The 19,912-nt window shown below is 50.9% G+C and overlaps 1 protein-coding gene across 2 annotated transcripts; it reads left to right on the top strand.

Moving 5' to 3' along the window:
• The first annotated feature begins 1,636 nt into the window (after positions 1-1,636).
• NR2E1 (nuclear receptor subfamily 2 group E member 1) lies at positions 1,637-19,386 on the top strand. 2 transcript variants are annotated; one of them, XM_030491157.1, is made up of 10 exons: positions 1,637-1,697; positions 1,812-2,380; positions 7,112-7,257; positions 7,942-8,029; positions 8,311-8,546; positions 9,830-9,976; positions 14,225-14,321; positions 14,707-14,856; positions 15,429-15,534; positions 17,940-19,386. In XM_030491157.1, exons 2-10 carry the CDS (start codon positions 2,356-2,358, stop codon positions 18,100-18,102), a joined length of 1,158 nt encoding a protein of 385 aa, XP_030347017.1. In that variant the 5' UTR covers positions 1,637-1,697; positions 1,812-2,355; the 3' UTR covers positions 18,103-19,386. The 2 variants fall into 2 exon arrangements, with proteins under 2 accessions (XP_030347017.1, XP_030347016.1); XM_030491156.1 differs by having other exon boundaries at positions 1,649-1,707.
• The last annotated feature ends 526 nt before the right edge of the window (positions 19,387-19,912 follow it).

Here is a 19,912-nt window from a genome sequence, read left to right as displayed (position 1 = left end):
AATGTTGCTCAAGAAGGTAAACTTTTCCTTGCCTCCCTGGAAGCAAATTTGAAGTGGCTATCTGCCTGAGTTCCCTGATCCAGCAGTTTATTTGCTTTCTGGTATCTCCCTGAGCAACTTCCCAGCCCTCTGGACAGTGTCCCTCAGTATTAGGCAGGACCAGGCTTGTCCTGATTCAAGGCATTGTTCAAGAAGGATCTGTGCCATGGATGTGCTGGTCTCATGGGGAGCAAAAAGCAGAAAGTCACTGGGTCCCAGTGCTGCCCAGAGTCATGCAGCCCTGCGACACAGGTATCGTATAGGTGCAAGAGGAGTCACCCATGAAGAGGAGTCACCCATGACTTACGACAGGAGGATGGAAGAATGAAATACGAAGTGCAAAAGGACAGGGACAGGGTGTCTGGGGCTGGGCTGAGCACCACGTTCCCCCAGATCACAACCAGCAAGGGCGAAGTCAGTTGTGCATTAACACCTCACACCAGTGGCAAGGATGAGAAAGCCCTTGGCACATCCAAGGGCTGGTACAAGCTCCTCAGCAGCTGCTGGCCCTGCTCTCTGGTGCCATTACCCACCTCAGCTTGCATCCTCAGGAGAGACGCTCTTTCCTCCTTTCCCAGACACCCATCTCTTCCGACCCTTAGGCTGCTCTGCCAGGTCCCACCTCACGGTTTCCCGCAATAGTGAGAGAGCTCGGAAGCTGCTTGGTGAAACCAGAGCTGCTCAGCTCGGAAGCGGTTCCACCTGTGGCGCCTCGCCGCCCCCCTGGCAGCGCTGTGGGACACTCGGTGTCGGGGTACCGGGGGTCAGCGCAACCTTGCGGGGCAGGCGGGGCCCGGTGCGGGGCGCGGGAGGAATGACCCCAGCTGCGGGAGGGCTCCTTGCACGGCCGCCGTGCAACAGGTCCCGGCGGCAGGGCCAGGTCGGCTGGCGGGCGGCAGGCGGAGGCGACTCTGGCTCCCGAGTTTTCCGAGGCAGAAGCAGGGCACAGCTCTCCCCGCGCCTCCCGAGGGCGAGCACAGCCCTCCCGCCCGCTCCCCTGCACCCCCGCGCCGTGCGCACCCAGGAGCCAGCCTGGCCGTGCTCCCGCCGTGCCAGCCGCCGTCTCCCGCCGCAGGAGCGAGGTCCGGCCACCCGGCGGGAAGGCTGGCAGCCCGGATCGGCACGGCTCTGCACGGCGCGGCGCGGCTCGGCTCTGCTCGGCTGGCATCCCCGTCCCGCTCCCCTCCAGCCGCCAGCACAGCCGCTGCCCGGCCTGGGGCAGGGGCAAGGACAGGGGCGAACGGCAGGCGGGTGCCACCTCGCCACGGGAAAATGGGAAAGAAACGGGATCTTGATCCGTGCTTTCTGCTTTTCTTTTGTCTCCTCTTTTTTTCTTTTATTTATTTATCCTTTTTTCTTCTTTTTTTTGGGGGGGGGGAGGTTGTCCCTTCCTATGACAGTGAGGGCACAAGGCGAACGAGGAGGCGGACTCGCCTCGGCGGCCACCGCGTCCTGTGCGGAAGGCGCTCGGGGGTTCATTAATATCATTAGCATGTAACCCCCTCCCCGTGCCCGCGCGGGGTGACGTCACGCGGCGGCGGGAGCTGGGGGGGAAGCAAGGGGGGCTCAGTGGGCGAGGGGCGTCCCCTCCCCGCACCGCCGCTGTCACTGCCTCTGCCGCTATTATAGGGGCCGAAGCCTGGAGCTCAAAGCGCAAAGTCAGCCAGTGTAATGAACTTCTGGAAACCTTTCCCTTTTTATACCATTCAGTTTCTGAGAGGCAGAGACAGCCTCCTCTGACGCCTTTTCCCCCCTTCCATTCTTTTTTCCAGGCTGTGATCTCCCTGCTCGCTGCACCCAAGCGCTCGGCGCGGAGCCCCGCTCCCCATTCCACCTTCTCCTTCGCCTCATTGTTGTCCCTGGCTGCTGCGGCTCTCGCTCGTCTTCCAGGAGCCCGGCAGCGAGCCCGCCCGCATCCCCCGCACCCTCCGGGGTCCCGAGAGCAGCCGCTGGCACGGGCGAGCGCAGGCTTTGGGCCATTTCGTTGCTTTTCTTTTTATTTCTTTTTTATATTTTTCTTTTTCTTTTTTTTTTTTTCTTTCCTTTCCTTTTTGCTCCTTCCCTCCCCCGCTTTGCCGCCTTCCCGCAGCGTGTCCCCGTCCCTCGGAGGAGCGGGGCAGCGGCGAGGATGCGCCGGTCCCCGCGGCGGAGCCAGCAGTGAGCGCCCGAGGGAGGCACCTGCCCCGCGGAGCCGCCGTTGCCGCCGCGCCGGCGGGCGGGGAGGGGGAAAGAACACGGGGGGGGACACACGGACACCGGCCTCGCCCCGGCACCGACACTTCGCCCTGAGTTTAACGACTCCCGGGGGCTTCGAGCATGAGCAAGCCGGCGGGATCAACAAGTGGGTAATAACGCGGTGGAGGCTTCGAGCAGCCTTTCCCAGACCGGCTGCAGCCTGGCCTGGGGGGCGGGAGGTGGAGGGGAGGGAGAGGCGGGGGGCTGTGTGTGTTGTGGTTTGGGTTCGCACCCCCTCCCCATAAAAAAAAGTGTGTATTTCCACCCGGAGTGGCAACATATCGGCTCGGAGTTGTCCCGGTGGAGTTTGAAGGCCCGGGGATTACAAAAAGCCGCTTTCCCGCGGCCCGGCCCGGCTTTCTGCTCCGGGACCGGGGGCAGCGAGCCCCGGGAAAGGCGGCGGGGAGGGGGCTTGTCCTGCCTTGGTGCGGGCCGTTGTCCGCGGGTCACTGGTACTGGGACGGAGGGAGGAAGGCTTGGGTTTAAAGGGCATTATGGAGTTGAAACGTGCTGTTTTTCTCACGGACTTTATGCAATCTTCTGCGACATAATAATTTCTTTTTAAGAGTTTGAAACTCCGGTCACTCAATTACACGGGATCGCATAAGCAGCTCTGTGGAAGGAGGATTTAAATGCAATACTTTGCACACCATTTCCAGTTACAACAAATAATCCTGCAACGAGGAAAGCAGAAACAACTTAGAAGTCACATTTTCCTTAATCCTAAATCCATACGCCTCATAACTGGGGAATTTAAAGCATGACTAACCGCTCTTGCAGAATGGCTCAATCCGTATAATCCCAATGGGACTTTTGGAGTTTGTAATATGGATGGAGTCAGTAACAAAGGGGGGGAAAAATACCCAATCCAATTTAATGTCTGACAAGTGATGGATCGGACAGTTATTTCCTCCGCGCTCCGGCCGGCTCCCGGGCTTGCGAAGCGGTGGAAAAACGGCAGCAGAGCCGGGAGGGACCGGCCGCTGTACCTGCCGGTGGCCGCCCCCCCGGCCCTGCGGCCTTCTCCCCGCCGCTGCTCTCCGTTATCTTGACCCGGGTCCGCCCTTTGTCCACGGGGGCCGGGATCCGGGGGAGGGCAGATGTGTGTGTGGGAGAGTTGAGTCCCGCGACGGCGGGGCCGGGGGCAGGCGGGGGCCGCTGCGTGGAGGAGGCGCAGCCCCCGGAGCCTGCGGGGCCTGGGGCTGCGGCCGGGCCGCCGCCGTTTCGGCGCGGGTTTGGTTGCCTTTCCCCCCCGCGGGGCTGAGCGAGGCGTTTTCCGAGCAAACCCCCCGAGAGGGAAATAATAATAATAATGCAACGAGTAGCGGGGCGCGGTGACGGTAACAACCGGCGGAGGGGAAGGGGCAGCGGCGGCCGGGGCTGCTTCCCGCCGGCTGCGCTGCCGAACTGCCCGGTAAGTGCGAAGGGAGCCGGTGCAGGATCGGGCCCCCGAGCAGCCGCGCCGGGACGTTGTCGGGACCGCGGGCAGATATCTGAATGACGGGGCAGGAAGGGCCGGGGGGCCTCGTCCGCAAAGGACGGCGGAGCTTCTGCCGGAGACATGTTGCAGGGTAGAAATCCCGCAAGGCTGGACCGCGCTACACTGCGCTGCGCGACCCCGGCCGCCGCCGCCGCTTTCACTGCTGACTCCGAACCCCCCCAGGCGCCGGCGGCCTGCGCGAAAGGATTCCCCAGGCCCGACCCGGCCAGGCCCCGCGGGGACGGGGACAGGCGGGGACCGCTGCGGGTCGAGGCCCGAGTCCAGCCGGCCTCGGCAGCGCATGCAAAAGCCCGGCCCGCTGTCCCGGGCCTGGGCGCTCGTCTCGGAGGTCTTGGGGGGGGTCCCGGGCGCTCCCAAGCAAGGGGTCTCCGGCCCAGCCTTTCTGCCCGCCGGTGGGCGCCTGGCGATGTCGGCTGCGATGTCTGCTTGGGTGGTAACGAGACCCCGTCCCGCCGTCCTCCAAGCCCAGAGTAACTTCTTTCAACAGCCTCTGATGGTAATTACTGTAATCGGGGCTGCCATATATCCTTTAAGCAATTATGACACACAAAAAAAGCCCCCAGGGACCCCCTGTCGTGGGATGTTCAAAACGGTTTCCCAGCTGAACAGAAATCCCATTTTCTTAGCGCTAAACTTCTGAGACGAAGCTATACCTCGGGGAACCGGAGCGCTTTTAAACAGAGTTCACCGGTTATCTCATGACCCCGTGTCAAGCTTACATTTTTTTCTTCCCACACCCCCTGCTCTGCCTCTTCCCTGTCTACTTATTCCATATTTTGCCCTTCACGAAAGTTTTCTCATAATAGCCTCCGTGGGGCGGGTGGGGGTGCAGAGTAGGGCCGGGATTGCAGCGGGACGGGGCGGCCCGGCTCCAGCCGCTCCCCCCGCCTTGTCGGTGCCGCTGTGTCCCCCTTCCCCGTCCTCCGGCTCCTCGGGGACCGCGGAACCGATAGGACCGGCCACGCAGCTCCGACCGCTGTAAACGTGATTAGCTGGGTTTGGCGAGGTGCTCCAGGTGCGCGGGTTTTATGGACGTGTAAAGAATATACGGGACAGATATTTACATACATGATGTGGATATGGACCTATATAATGCGTCTGATTTTTTTTTTTTTAAATCTGTTTTCAAAGTTAAAATCCGTCTGGGGAAAACTGATTTGGAAAACTAACCCAAGTTTCTCCCCTCTCCGCCGCCCGCTTTTAGCGTCAAGGAAGCCGAACCGGCTGCCCCGCGCCGCAGGCCGGCCGGGGGAGCGGGGACCCCCGGCTCTGCCCGGTGCCCGGGACGGCGGACCCACGGCCCACCCGCTGCTGAGGGAGGCGGGAGAGGGAGGTCCCGGGTGCGGGGAACGGCGGCGGGCCGGGGTGCGCGGGGGCAGCGCGGGGCTCTGCTCCGGGATGCAGCACCGCTGCACGTACCGCTTCAGTGTCTCTTCCCCCACCCCCAGCCTGCCCCTCCTCCTCCTCCTCCTTTGTGTGCGTGCGTGTGGACCCCCTCTCTCCCCGTGGATGCTAAGGGCTGGAGAGGGAAGTCGAGCGCTTTCCCCCGTTGGCATTGTGCGATATCCGAATTCCCATGCTACACTTTTTGACGGGTCACTGGTGCCCCAATAGGCAGGTGGCAAGGAGGGCTTGTAATTACACACTCCCAGAAACCGTGCCTTGGCCCCAGCCCTCCTCACGGGCGCCTACCTGCAGCTCCAAAGCCGCGGCTTGCTCGCAGGCGGCGGGGCGGGGGGGCTTCCTTTAGCTGCGCTCCTTATTAATTGCGTAAAAGTTTTCTATTCTTTAACCTCTCTCCCTCCCTGCCTCCCTCCCACCTTCCCTCCCTCCCTCCTCCACCCCTCCCTCTCGCAGCTCCCAACCTAATCCCCGTCCCTCTCGCCGTGTTGTGTATAGCAGCTGTCGGGTTTCATTTAGGGGAGAAGCTGGCAGCTTGTGCTCATTGGAGGCAGTCAAACGAGTTTCAATGGGCAAAATCATTAAGTTAACACTTTATCTAATGTCCCTATTGTCTGCCAGCAAGCATTGTCTTAGAGCCTTAGCGTAGACATGTCTGAAAGTATCTCGGACTCCTAAATTCTCTAGGGAGCCAGAGGAGCCCCTGCGGCCTGTTTCCATCACACCCCACCCCCTCCCGCCCCCCAGCAGCGCTCAGCACCCCTCCGCGCGCTGCCGCCTCCCCACTTCCAGCTCTTACCCCCCGCCACCCGCAGCCGGGGCTCTCCCTCAACTACTTCCAAACAAAGATAGCGGCCCCGAGCGCTCTCCATCGGAGTTTGGAGACCCAGGTTTGGACTGAATCTCCAGCTTAAGTTCTGGTAGGAGGAAGGAAGGCTGTTTGGGGGAAAAAAGAGAGGAGAGGAGAGGAGAGGAGAGGAGAGGAGAGGAGAGGAGAGGAGAGGAGAGGGAGAGGGAAGAGGGAAAGGGAAAAGAGGAAAAGAAAAGAAAAAGGAAAAGAAAAAGAAAAGAAAGAAAAAAGAGAAGAAGATAAATAGAAAAAGAAAATAAATAGAAAAGAAAATGAAAAAGTAAAAGTAAAAGAAAAAGCAAATAGAGAAGCCGGAGAAAATGCAGACGCCGGCGGGGGTTTGGCGGGTTTCTTGACCCAGGCTGCGATACTCTCTGTGCGAGCCTCTGCATGACCCTCGGAGCATTTCCAATTCCAGCCAAAGCTGGTGCGAATCCAGCGCCCGGCGGAGCGGGAGCTGCGGGGACGGCGGAGGGGTGCGGGGGGGCGCGGGGGGGCTGCCCGCCCGCCAGCCCCGCACCCCGTCCCGCAGCCGCTACCGCGCACAAAGGCGAGGCGGAAAGTTCTGCTGCAGGTTTTGGGGTGAAGAAAATGGCATCCCTCGCCTGTGCCAGGAACCGGGCCCTTCTCGCTGGGGTTGCGAGCGGGGGAAGGAGGTCACACGGCTCCCCGGTCACTTTATTTTGTTTTGGTTTATTCCGCGCCTCCGTGCCCCGGGTGCTCTCCTGCCCGGAGAAAGCGCCGACCTCTGTCTGCCGAGCGCCAGAAAGCGAGGGAACACCCTCCGCCCCCTCCCCCCGAAATCGTGCCCCCCCGCCCATCCCCACTTCTAGCAGGCAAGTCTGCTGCTCCCGCGGCTGTAATCTTCCCTTCCAAAATGGGTCTTGGCGATTATAGAAGATCCAAATAAACGTAGCGGGGCATGAATAATGCTCATTGTAGAAAACTGACACTTGCTCAAGGAAAAGAAAGTTGGCTATAAAATCACTTCATTATTTGCTTGTACTGCGGCTCTGGGGCTAATCCCTCCTGAGGTCAGACTGCTGAGCTCTTGCCCTCTCCCTCTCCCCCTTCTCTGCTTTCAGGTCGCATTTTAGACATCCCTTGCAAAGTGTGTGGGGACCGCAGCTCCGGGAAGCACTACGGGGTTTATGCCTGCGATGGGTGCTCGGGATTTTTCAAGCGGAGCATCAGGAGGAACAGGACCTATGTTTGCAAATCGGGCAATCAGGTACCTCACTGCCTGCACCTGTCACCCTGCGTTCCCCAGGACCCCGCATTGCCCACCCCACCCCTCCGCCAACAGGAACACCCGCAGCGGTACGATCCAGCTGCCGCACAGCTGGATCCCCCTCCCTCCTCAGGGGGGGTCCCGGTCCGATGCCGGGAGCTGGGTTCCCCCGCTCCGGGGAGGATGGGGGGGATGCGCCGGGAGGGAGCCGGGATGGCGGCGAGGGGAGGCGTGCGGCCATCTCACCGGCTTGTTACACGGGGGAAGAGAAGAGGGGCAGCCCCTCCGTAAGCCGCCGTCCGTAGCCGGTCGATGGACAACCCGCACGCTTTCCACCCTGGTGGGTCATTCCGCTTTTCCTCCTTGCCACTCCCTCCGCGCTCATTGCCACCCCGGCCCGGACCCGCGGGGATGGGGACGCGGCGAGCTGGCGGGGGGCTCGAGGAACGGGGACCGGGGCTCCCCGAGGGGGCGGTGCCGCCGTCGCTGTCTCGGGTGCTGAAGGCGGCCCGGCCCGCCCCGCCGCGGTGCCAAGCACCCCGGCACCACCCGGCACGGCTTGGCTCGGCACGGCCCCCCCCGGCGCCCTGCCAGGGGCAGCCCCCTCGGTGCCTGCCGCCTCCGCGGGGAGGGCTACGAGGAGAGCGCGCTGGTCCCCCCGCCTGACGGCTGGCTGTGCCGCAGGGAGGCTGCCCGGTGGACAAGACGCACAGGAACCAGTGCCGGGCCTGCCGGCTGAAGAAGTGCTTGGAGGTCAACATGAACAAAGACGGTACCTGCTCCCCCTCCCCCGGGGCCGGGGCGGCGGGGAGGCAGGAGGGAGGCGGGCCTTGCCCTGAACGGAGGAGCTGTGTGTCACTGCGGGGTCTCCGTCTAACACCCGGGCCCCCGATGACCCCCCCATCCCGTGGCAGTCTCTCCCATTTCTCCCCAGACACCCCCCGGGCAGGGGTATGAGGCTGGCCCCAAAAACTTGCTGGGAGGGAGGGAAGCCCAGTCGAGCAGTGTGGGGGACCCTGCAGTTACCCCCTCTCCTCTCCTTGGTGCCCGCAGCGGTGCAGCACGAGCGGGGCCCCAGGACATCAACGATACGGAAGCAGGTGGCCCTCTACTTCCGCGGGCACAAGGAGGAGAGCAGCGGCGCCCCACACTTCCCTGCTGCTGCCCTGCCAGCACCCGCCTTCTTCACCACTGTCTCCCAGCTGGAGCCGCACGGCCTGGAGCTGGCTGCCGTTGCCGGCACACCAGAAAGGCAGGCTCTGGTGGGCCTGGCGCAGCCCACCCCGAAGGTCAGCCACCACCCTGGTCCCTGGCGGGCCTGCAGACCTTGCTGCTGGGGCACCTGCAGCCCATCCACTCCTTCCTGTCTCTGGGCTAGACATGGCAAAACCTTGAGGGTTGTGGGGACCCTTTTGTTGTGTCCCTGAAAGCTCTGATGGTATGAAGTGCAAGGGCTAAGAGGCCCTCTGCAGAAGGGGTATGCAGAAGGACTGACTGATAACTTGTTCCACACAAACCCTGTCTCTCCTACATCCTTACACCTTCATGGTTGCAGGAGTCCTCCTCCCGCCTGGAGTGGCCCACTCATAAGTCCGTTTTAATCCTTGAATCATGAGGAATGCAATCACTGAGTCTTCTTCAGTAAAATGCCCATCTCCACAGTGGTGTAGTCCAGAAAGTACTATCTGTAGTGACCAAAGCCTGCAGCTTGTCTGCACAGACACCACTGTGTCTAAGTCATCTCTGTGCTTTTTGGCTGTAACATTTCCTAAGCAGCTCAGTGAAAGCACCACTGTGGCCTCAGCTGCACAGGAATTAGCCAAAAGGTGATGTTTATCATTAACCAATTTGCAGTTGTATTTTGTGTATTTACAGCACCTAGAAAACCATAGAAGAGACTGCTTAAATAGTTCCACATTTTCAAAGTAGCTTGGCAGAATCCATCATGAACATGATCACGATGTATAGTTTTATATTGTAATTTTGGAAAATACCAAATGAGAAATTATTTAGCAAGAAAACAGAGCACATGTCACTCCATTCCAACCCTACAAAGCCTTTAGATAGTTATGTTTAACTCTACACATCTGCTTACTGCCTGTTGCAGTCAGGGAGCTAGGTGAAGGTTAAGGCTAAACAAGTACTTAACTGCTTTGCTGAGCAAAGGCAGGAGTGCTAAATCAGCTTCTGAAGCACAGCTTACAAAACACAAATTCTAATCAAATTTGTATCCTTCTAATTCTAATAGGGGTGCTACTGTGTAACAGGGTAAAGGATGACATCGCATTTTGGTAATTCTCCCCCCTTCCCCCCCCGATGTAATAATTTAATTCTCCCTTCAACCTCCTCCGGAGAACCGTTTCTGTAGCGCAGTTCATCCACACGGATGAGCCGCAGAGAGCCGTTGGGAGCGAGCCCGCTGAAAGCAATGCCCTCTGCTTGCAGAAGAAGAGAGTGCACACTCTGTATTGGGCATGAGCATGATGCACTGAACGGCAGCTGTAGGGGAGAGGAAGATGAGGCTGGCTTGGTGACACTGTATGAAGTTCCTTTATTTTCTTTTTGACATTAGTACCCACATGAAGTCAATGGTACCCCTATGTATCTCTACGAAGTGGCCACCGAATCCGTCTGTGAGTCAGCAGCCAGACTTCTGTTCATGAGCATCAAGTGGGCCAAGAGTGTCCCAGCCTTCTCCACCTTGTCCTTACAAGACCAGGTAAGACACCTGAGGTGGGAGAGGCATTGTCTTGGCCTGCCTGTTAAAGAAGGCTCAGAGCTCAAATCACGTCCTGAGCCTTCAGCCCTAGACCTTTAAATCCTCAGACTTCAGAAGTTCTGAAGTTTAGGGCAGAGTTCTGGTCTGTCCCTGAAAACCAGGCAGTGATTTAGAAACAGCTTTCCTCCAACTTTTATTTCATGAAGCAAATGAAAATCAAGCCAGGGGGGAAAAATCTAATATAAAGCAAATATTATGGGAGGACAGGTTCTAGAGGAAAAGTCACCAGGCTATGACAGTCAGGGTATGACTGAGGTGATTTCTGAGGACCAGTCCTCTCCTCTCCTTTCCTCTCCTCTCTTCTTCCCTCCCCTCCTCTCCTCTCCCCTCCTCTCTTCCTGTTAACATAGCCAAAATTTTTTCCTTATTCATGTTGGCTTCAGTGAACTTAAAATTACACCAATATGGTGGAAGCGGAATTTGGCCAGCCCCCAATATTTTTCACCATTAGCTAAAATCTTCCCTAATTTGTCTTGTTTTCCTCTATGACAATTTGCCTTTGCTTTGAGTAAATCATATGTGAACCATATGAGCGGAAGCAATTTCTTAATGACTTGAGTCTTGATGAGGACACAGTGTGCTTTGTATAATGCATTAATTTTTTAAAAAAGTAATCAGATAATTATAAAATGGAAGGGGGAAAATCTACACAAAGCTCCAATCATAAAAGACACCTAATACTTTGATATGATTGAGCTAATTTCCCTAAATGGTAACTAGAAACGTTGAGCCTTAGATGTTACATAGCAGCCATCAGAGGAACTAGTTCCTTTCCATAGATGCATATTGCAAGGATTGCAGTTGATATGCAAATACGTATTTTGAACTGAAAGAAAAGAACTGCTTAGGAAACCAGTAGTGTTTTCTACCTAAAGGTAAATCATGATAGTCCCAATGTGGTATAAAGCTGAGGTACATTGAAATGTTCCTTTTCTAGCACCAGACCCGTGATTTGAAATCCTTGCCGTGAAATTAATCAAAGGGGGTCGCTGTTCAGCTCTGGCTGCAGTTCTGTTACGCAGCGAGCATGGGAGGAGCAATCAGGTAGGGCCCGGGAGGCTACACATGCCGGTGGGAAGGCAGCAGCCCCAGTGCGGCTCTCTTCTGCTGCCACCACTCCTGTGGAGCACCGGGTCTACCGCAACAAGCAACCAAAGAAACAGCCCCAAAGATCAGGGACAAGCAGCACGTGTGCCACTTCAGCAGCAGCCTCAATACACGGGAAGGGGCCAGGTCCATCTTTAGACCAGTGACATCCACAGGAGGCTCCTAAGGTGAAAGCTTTATTTGACATAATATGGATATGTGTCTCACAAGGTCATCATCTCTGTTAGTGCGCAGAGGAGGGGGCAGCAGGATCTGGAAGCAACGGAAGTCTCCACTGCACATGATCAAGCACGCCTCAGACAGCACACCCTGCATATCTACCATACGTACCAGAGTGCTCCCGCTATCTTTAAATAACCTGCTGCCCCTTTCACTTTCATATCAGGGCCTAATGTTAGTGAATTACACATTAAAATCCCAGCCTTTCCTTAACATCACCTTGACTTGCGGTACCTCACCGCAAGCCAGCTTCCTCAAAACTCAGAGCTGCTCAGCTCCAAAGCTTTGACCTGAGCCTCTTTCTGCATTATTCCCTTGTCATATTTAGGAGAGCTGTAGGGCAAATAACTCTGATTTTAATAATCACCTTATTTCATCAATTATCAGATAGTTGATTTTTATAACAGTGCCATTGCATTATTAAATATGGCAATGGCCCAGCTGTAAATGTCTGCATTTCTCTTTTTGTATCACTGACATCTGCCTGAGGAGAGTCTAAAACCCTTTCCTAGATTTTGCTTTTGTTTGTGCTCTTCCAAAAAGGCAAGTGCATTGTGATTCCAGGACTCTGTGACAGTTCCATCTTGAAAACAAGGAAATAAGTAGAAACCAATCTGCTGACAAAACACAAGTCAGAGGATTGCTGTGCTGCTACCCTCAGCAAAACAGAGGCTGTCCCTTCCCCAGCTCCACACAGCTAATCCCATCATGGATTGGAAGCCAAACAACAAAAATGCCATGCTTCAAGTTCTGCTGGCCTGCACACCTGCCCAGCTTGTCCGTAGGACAGGTTGGCCCAATGCAAGTCAGCAACAAAAGGCCGTACTTACAGGGTAGGGTTGATTAAGAAGCAGAAACCAGTCCTTCAGAAAGCCTGGTATTTCTTTTTTCTTTGAAGGAGGGCCGAGTATGACTTCAGCATGAATTATTTTAATTGGTGGTTTTACAGACTTATGCATAGGCATGAAGAAAGCTTCAACTATTGGAATAGTCTCTTATTTCTAAAGTCTTCTGACTTTAAAGACTTAATGGGAAAGAACATATGAAATTGATATCTTCCAGGAAGCACCATTCATTACCATTGTATCTGCATGGATGAATGACAAAAAAAGTTTTACAAAAGCAAATGAAAGGCTGTTGAATCATTTCCTATGTCATACAGAAACCTGCACATCCATCAGGCGGGACTATCCGGAGGTGGGGCTGGGTTCGCAGGCTGCAGCAGTTGGGAGACTCAGGAGCAGGTTCAGCTGCTCTCAGAACAGAGCTGAGATGGGCACCGCATCCCAGGCACCCCCATGCCACCCCCCATCTCATTCACTGACCTGGGCAGCTTTTCAGTACTGTAAAATCCAACTTAATTATTTCAAACAGTAATCGCATGCAGAGTCAGAAGTACTTTCTTGTTGCAGTTTCTTTAGTCAGGTTATGTACAAGTTCTGCAGAGCACATAGCACAAAAAGCCTGCAGTGACAGAGAGCAGAGACTCTGAGGGCTCTTCCTCCCATTCTGAGCGGAACAGGGTAGTTTAAAACTCATAACACTGTTAAGAGTTGGCACATAGATAAAGGATTCGCTTTTACTGCATGCCTTCTGTATCTATTACTTTCACATATCTGATTCCAAGGAAATAATAATTCATTTTACAACATATTTATTTATTTTGTTCTTCCTTGCAGACTCTTTATAGACTTAAAATACCTTCCTTCCTACTTTCCTAAGAAGCTAAGCTGCTGATACTTTCAGGACCATAGCAATATTAACTCTTGTGGTTTGGTGTTTTTTTGCTGCATGAGTATTGGGCAATCTGTTTTCACTGCATGGAGCCACCAGATGATACCTCCCAATTCCATTACAATTCTTACCTCTCCAAATCTTTCCCACCTTACTCAGAGACATGAGGTCCCAGCAAGGTGTACGCACCACAGCATGTCCTTTAGGCCATAAACTTCAGCTGAACCAGAGGCCCTACATACCCCTCTTAAGAGCTGGTCTGGGCCAATAATCCACAGATGCCCTCAAGACTAAACATGACTGTTCTGGCTTTGCCGGTCTGTATCACCAGAGTCTTGTCTCCTCTTCAGATGCACCACTGCCTCTCTACAGAAATCAAAGCCATTGCCTCCGAACGGAGAAAAACACATCCTCCACACAACGAGGCAGTGTGCAAAAATTGCAGAGAACTAGCAATGCTGTCAGTGTAGGTGCTTGGATACTCAGTTCCCTGAAAGGAAAAGCTCTTAGTGCCTGGAATTTCTGAGTGATTTTAAGCAAAAAGCAGGAAAACAGGTGACATAAGAAACCGAATGTGTGTCCAGATGCTGTGCTTTGAAGAGCTAAAGACTTGCTTGTAAGGAAGGGATTAAAGATATGCATGTGCTCTAAAGCAGTGCTCCCTACAGAGTGATGTCATTTCAGGATGTTGTCCAGGCTTTTCTTCACAAATCTTGTCTTCCTGAGGGAAAGGAAGGTAATCCCTAGTCAGCAATAGGAGAGCACTGTCCAGCTGGTCCTAGGACAGCTGCATGTGTGAGGAGGAGAGAGCCTATGGCTGTGCTGAGAAACACAGATGAGTGCTCATGCTGTCAGCAAGCTCTCTATGGCGGGAGTTCTCACTCTCTCCTTCTCCCTTTTGGTCCACAACACTGCACGGTGAGCCAACCTTCAATGGTTTGCTACAATGCAGACTTATTTCTAGACACCTTCTCAGAAAGCTAAGAGAAGAGCTAACGAATGCTGTGAGATAAATACCATGACAGGCATTTAAAGTAGCTTTTAAAATAACAGAAATTTACATATTTAAATTGTTTATAAATCTATAAATTATACACTATGTTATATTGTACATCTATTGTATGACAGCTGATGCTTTTGGAAGATGCTTGGAGAGAACTGTTTGTTCTAGGAATAGCACAATGGGCCATTCCAGTTGATGCTAACACTCTACTGGCTGTATCTGGTAAGAATTGCACAATTTAATGACTTTGTTACAAAAATTACCATAAAAATACATTACTGAAAAAAGAACAACATGTAAAGAATAACAAATTCCTACTGAACAATAGAGCATACCTGTCATTTATAAATCTATATTTAAATGCAAATAATGTTGTTTTGTTGTATTCATGACTGCTTGCATTGTCATTTAAATGCAAATTACTGTGTTTGTTATCATCCAAGAGAAGATTTTATATTAACTTTCATACAATATAGTCAGTTTACATGGAACCAGATAGACAAGTGTGACAATAGAGTGGATATTGATACAGAGGATTTTGTCAGAAATCAATATAAAATAAAGCAAATGCCTTTAATATTATTTATTTCATCTGTTTCTGTTTTAGGCATGAACGGTGACAATACAGATTCTCAGAAGCTGAATAAAATTATTTCAGAAATACAGGCTTTACAGGAGGTTGTGGCTAGATTTAGACAACTTCGGCTAGATGCTACCGAATTTGCCTGTCTCAAATGCATTGTCACTTTTAAAGCTGGTAAGCAGAAAGAATCTGTTGCTCATCTGATCCGATAACTATGAGGTTGCTACTTTAAAGCAACAACGATGCTTTAAACCAAACATAGATTTATATCACCCAACAGGTTTCCCAGTATTGAATTCCAATAGTCAGTGTTGTATTTTGAAAGGCTGACAGTGGAGCACTGGGGAACTAATGGGAATGTTTAATTTCCATTGATAGCACTAGCTGAATTGATTTTGACCCACATAAGAGTAAAGCTGAACTAGAATCATAGAAGGTTTTGGGTTGGAAGAGACCTTAAAACTCATCTAGTTCCAACTCCCTACCATGGGTAGGACACCTTCCACTAGACCAGGTTGCTCAAAGCCCCATCCAACCTGACCTTGAACACTGCCAGGGATGGGGCAGCCACAACTTCTCTGGGCAACCTGTGCCAGCGCCTCACCACCCTCACAGTAAAGAACTTCTTCCTTATATCTAACCTACATCTACCTTCTTTCAGCTTAACACCATTACTCCTTGTCCTGTCACTACGTGGCCTTGTAAAAAGTCCCTCTCCAGTAACTAGTAACTGATCTGCTTTCCAGTGCCTACACACAGTGGTTCCGAACTGAGGAGTTTCCGAAATGCTGCTGCTATAGCAGCCCTTCAAGATGAAGCCCAGCTCACTCTGAACAGCTACATTCATACCAGGTGAGTGGTGTCTTCTCTCAATACTTATTGCAGGTGTAGGGGTAAAATCCTGCTCTCCCTGTTGTGAAGGTGACATTTCCACAGACTGAAATGGGGACTGGGCTGTTACAGCAAGTATACATTGGCTGTCAGCCTGCTGGCATTTCCTGATGAAATAGAATCATAGAAAAGGTTATGAAAGACTCTAAAGATCATCAAGTCCAACCATTAACCTGACACTGCCAAGTCCACCACTAAACCATGTCCCTAAGCACCACATCTGCATGTCTTTTAAATCCCTCCAGGGATGGTGACTCCACCAGTGCCCTGGGCAGCCTGTTCCAATGCTTGACAACCCTTTTGGTAAAGAAATGTTGCCTAATATCCAGTCTAAACCTCCCCTGGCACAACTTGAGGCCATTTCCTCTTGTCCTATCACTTGTTACTTGGGAGAAGAGAACAGCCACCTCCTCACTACAACCTCCTTTCAGAGGTTGCAGAGAGCAGTAAGATCTCCCCTGAGCCTCCTTTTCTCCAGACTAAACCCCAGTTTCCCTCAGCCATTCCTCTGAAGACTTCTGCTCTAGACCCTTCACCAGCTTCGTTGCTCTCCTCTGAATCACTCCAGTACCGCAATTTATTCAGACAAATGGAAAAGCGCTAGAAGAAGAGATCTTCCTCTGAGAAGTGATATCTGCTGTGCAACACTTTGCAGTTCAGAAGGCTACATTTCCCTTTACATTTTATTCAATTAAATACTGTTAACAGTGATGCCGAAAACATCACATCTGATAGCAGTATGAGTGTTTTTCACCAGTGATCTCCAATCCCTATGTAATTTCTTCCATTTTGCAGACACAGAAATCAGGACACACGGGAGTTAAATGCCTCTTCTAAGACACTACCCTGAGTCTGTTCTCAGGTTGAAGTGAAAAAGCCAGAACATGTGAATCCCATTTTGGTGCTGCAGCAGAGTGATGAGAATCATTGTTTGGGAAGAAAATATTCCCCCTTGTCTCATTCAGCTGTTCTGGTTGGTTCAGGATTTCTGGGGAGAACTGCAACAGGTTTTGTAAAGCCCATGTCTCAGTCCTTTAGCTGCAGTGGAAGTCCATGACACTAACACAGTGGGAGATCAGCAGCAGAAGAGATACTTTTACACAATTTTTTTCCTTCCGCAATTTTGATCTGTTCTCATAATAGCTGTCTAGCAGAAGTCCACTCAGTATCAGAGATTAGATAGCAGCAGTCTCTGAAGAATTTCTGTTTAGCCTGTAGGGAATGGCCTACTATGGGGACAAGAGCAAAAATGGAAGTACTATCCAGTTATGGCTAGTTCCGAGCAAAAAGAATAACTGCTGTAGAGCAGCCTCTTCCTGTTCTTATGTAAGGCCTTTCCCATGGAGACTGCTCGCTAGGGTCTCTGAGTGAGACAGGGCCTGTTGAGGATAAAAGCCAGGGAGGAATGGTTTTACATACCCATGGTTTCCATTTCAGGCATGGCAACTTTTCCATTGCATTTCTGTGTTGCTGGAAATACTTACCTACTGGGCCAAACAGTGTTTGTTGTAAAAGACATTCTTTTACAGGAAAAAAAGTGCAGTCCACTGACAGGACTGTTACATTGACTCCAGAGGGACAGGGCTTTCAGCTTGCGTTTCATCCTTAGGCTTGAATTTACCTTCCTGCCAGTGTTACAGCAGCGTCAGCCCTCTGACCTCAGTGGAACTGCTCTCAATAGGACACCAGGAAGGGCAGACTGGAGAAACAGAGTGTTTCTCCAAATGACCTTTTCAGGTCCTTCTTTTAGAGAGACTACTGTAAGCAGAGGTTTGAGAACCATTGGTGTAATGATTTAGCGTAAGCACAGCTGGAATACATCTCCTATGTTGTGCTGGCTTCAAAAGCTGGGAGAAAGGATGGGAAATATCCTATTATAGAAGCACAGTATCTGAGGATAAAATACAGCTTCTTTAACAAGAAAATTTCTTTCCAAATGTATATGGCAACCAAAAGGGGGCAGAATGATTACCATGACAATCCAGCTAAGTTTAAATTGCACTTTAAATGACGGGGTATTTATTATAGGTCAAGCTCTTCTCTGAACTGCATCAAGAACATTGTAATTGTACGAGGGACAAGTCAGAGCAGATCTTGTCTCTGTATTGCTACCACTCTGAGGGAGTAAACAAAGGAGCTAATCAAAACTCCAAGACATTGGTCTATATTCTGTTAATCTCCATTAGGCAAGTTTTCCTCTGATTTAACCTTCTTGCTCACTTGAGTACAAACCACAGGGTTTTAACACAGGTAGCAGTCATTTGTGCAATTTGTCAAATATTGATCTTTTCTATAAAGTAAAAGATTTTCTTTGAAAAATACACTTTAAAACTTCAATAAGATTTTTTCCTCTCTTTGTCTCCCAGGTATCCCACACAACCCTGTCGCTTTGGAAAACTTTTATTGCTTTTACCAGCTTTACGTTCCATCAGTCCATCTACAATAGAAGAAGTGTTTTTCAAAAAGACCATTGGGAATGTACCAATTACAAGACTGCTTTCAGATATGTACAAATCCAGTGACATATAAATCACCTTAAAATAAACCATCAGGATGGACAGTTTGAGAAGAACTTTTATCTATGGAGAATAAGCCTCAACTAACAAAATCTACGGGAAGCATAAGCCTGGGAATGTTTAGCCTTTAAACCCATTGACACAAAATACCCCAGTAGATATGATTCTGCTGCTCTGAACAGAGTGATTTAGATCATGGAGAGAATGCTTTGTTCTACAGAAAAAGTGAAAGTGGTTGGAATTTGGCTGCTATTCCTGCTACTACAGGATGGAGGCAATTCAGATGCCAGTCATAGTTAACAAAGACTCTGCTATTCTCTCATTTAACTGGCAGATCTGAGACAAAATGTGAAAGAAGGTACTTTAGTTTGTTCGGTATTTGGAACCGGGTGACCAAACTTGGCTTCTGTTGTAACATGAGATGCGGTGGCCTTCAGAATTGTTTTAAAAGTAGCCTATGTTGAGAAAATGTTTTTAATACGATAGGCAACATTTAAGACCAGGTTACCAAAACATTGCTTCTGCTATAATACATCATGAAGTGGCCTTCAGAACTGATTAAAAAGTAGCTTATGACGGCAGCTCCATTCTTCCTGCAAAATGAACTGGTGATCTTTGCTGCGGATGTCACCACAATTTGTTCGGTTAACATCTCAAAGACAGAAGAGCTTTATACACTTCCTCCCCGACCTTTCCCCCTTCCTCCACACACACAGACACACATTCGCACACACACCTGAAAAGACACAAGTCAAGAAAGGAAGACTAAAACAGCAAAACCAAATACAATGGAGATGACCGCTTCAGTGACCTGCTGGCTGTCCCGTTGGCACAGTGCTGAAACCAAAGGCAACGGTGGCCAAACTCTTTGTCAGTGAGATGTGCAGAGAAGTGAAATGACTATTAAGAAAAAATAATCAATGGAAGGAATTTTATTTTGAAGAAATAAAGTTGTTGACTGATACAATGCTAACAATTTCCAAAAGTCTCCAATGCCTTTTTAGAAAACTCCAGGTTCTAATTTTGAAGCCTTGTTCGCCTACACCCTCTCACACACAAAAATGTTATAAGCTGCTTATTTGATGTATGAAAAAAATGTAGGAAAAACCATTTAAAGATAGCTGCTGTACTTTTCAAAATTTGATTTGTTATTAGGAACTAGCACTGAGAAAAATCAGCACTTGGACTATCATAGAATGAGTAAAACTTTTCCTGTACAAAGTGGATTAACTGATTTGTGAAGTTAAAAAGTTGTACTCATTGTATTTACAAAGAATAAAAATATATTGAATTTAAATTACTTTCCATTGTTCATTTAACAATTGTCCTTCTGTTTCTGGATTAGTTTTCTCCCCTGTACCCTACTTGCCAGGTATCAGGAATATTCCCTACTAAAATGGATTGCCTTGGATGCTGCAGTGTCTCCCATCATCAGAGGTTTTAAAAAGCAGGTTAGACAAACATTAAAGGAACAGCTTAGGTGATCCTGCCTTGGGGTAAGGATCCCCAAGGATTTGAGGTCCAGCTATTTCTTGTAATTCAAATACACACCTGCTGCAAGGTTTTCTTCTCAGGAGCTGACACAGAGCTTTTTCTAGGACACAATACTAAGCAGATGAGAGGTCTAACCCAGTACAAGTCTTCTGTTTTGTGTTATTACGATTTTTAGTATAGGTGAATTGCTAACAAAGCTAACAAAGGGTGACAAATACAAGAAGATTGCTTCCATTAAAAAGATTCTGAGGTTTTACTAAGGTGTTCGTTTGTGTCATCACACCAAAGAGCTAGGCAGCTCCATAACATACCCTTCATGTGACAATGAG

Source organism: Strigops habroptila, chromosome 6, assembly GCF_004027225.2.
Source record: "Strigops habroptila isolate Jane chromosome 6, bStrHab1.2.pri, whole genome shotgun sequence".
Lineage (NCBI taxonomy): Eukaryota > Metazoa > Chordata > Aves > Psittaciformes > Psittacidae > Strigops > Strigops habroptila.
The sequence above is the reverse complement of the archived record's forward strand: the minus strand, read 5'-3'. Positions and strand labels throughout refer to the sequence as shown.

Excerpts from the sequence above, each read along its gene's own strand:
- NR2E1 (XM_030491157.1), top strand. The coding sequence starts at position 2,356 with ATGAGCAAGCCGGCGGGATCAACAA. Across the intron at positions 7,258-7,941 it reads TTTGCAAATCGGGCAATCAG|GGAGGCTGCCCGGTGGACAA; the intron begins GTACCTCACTGC and ends GCTGTGCCGCAG. Across the intron at positions 15,535-17,939 it reads AACAGCTACATTCATACCAG|GTATCCCACACAACCCTGTC; the intron begins GTGAGTGGTGTC and ends TTTGTCTCCCAG.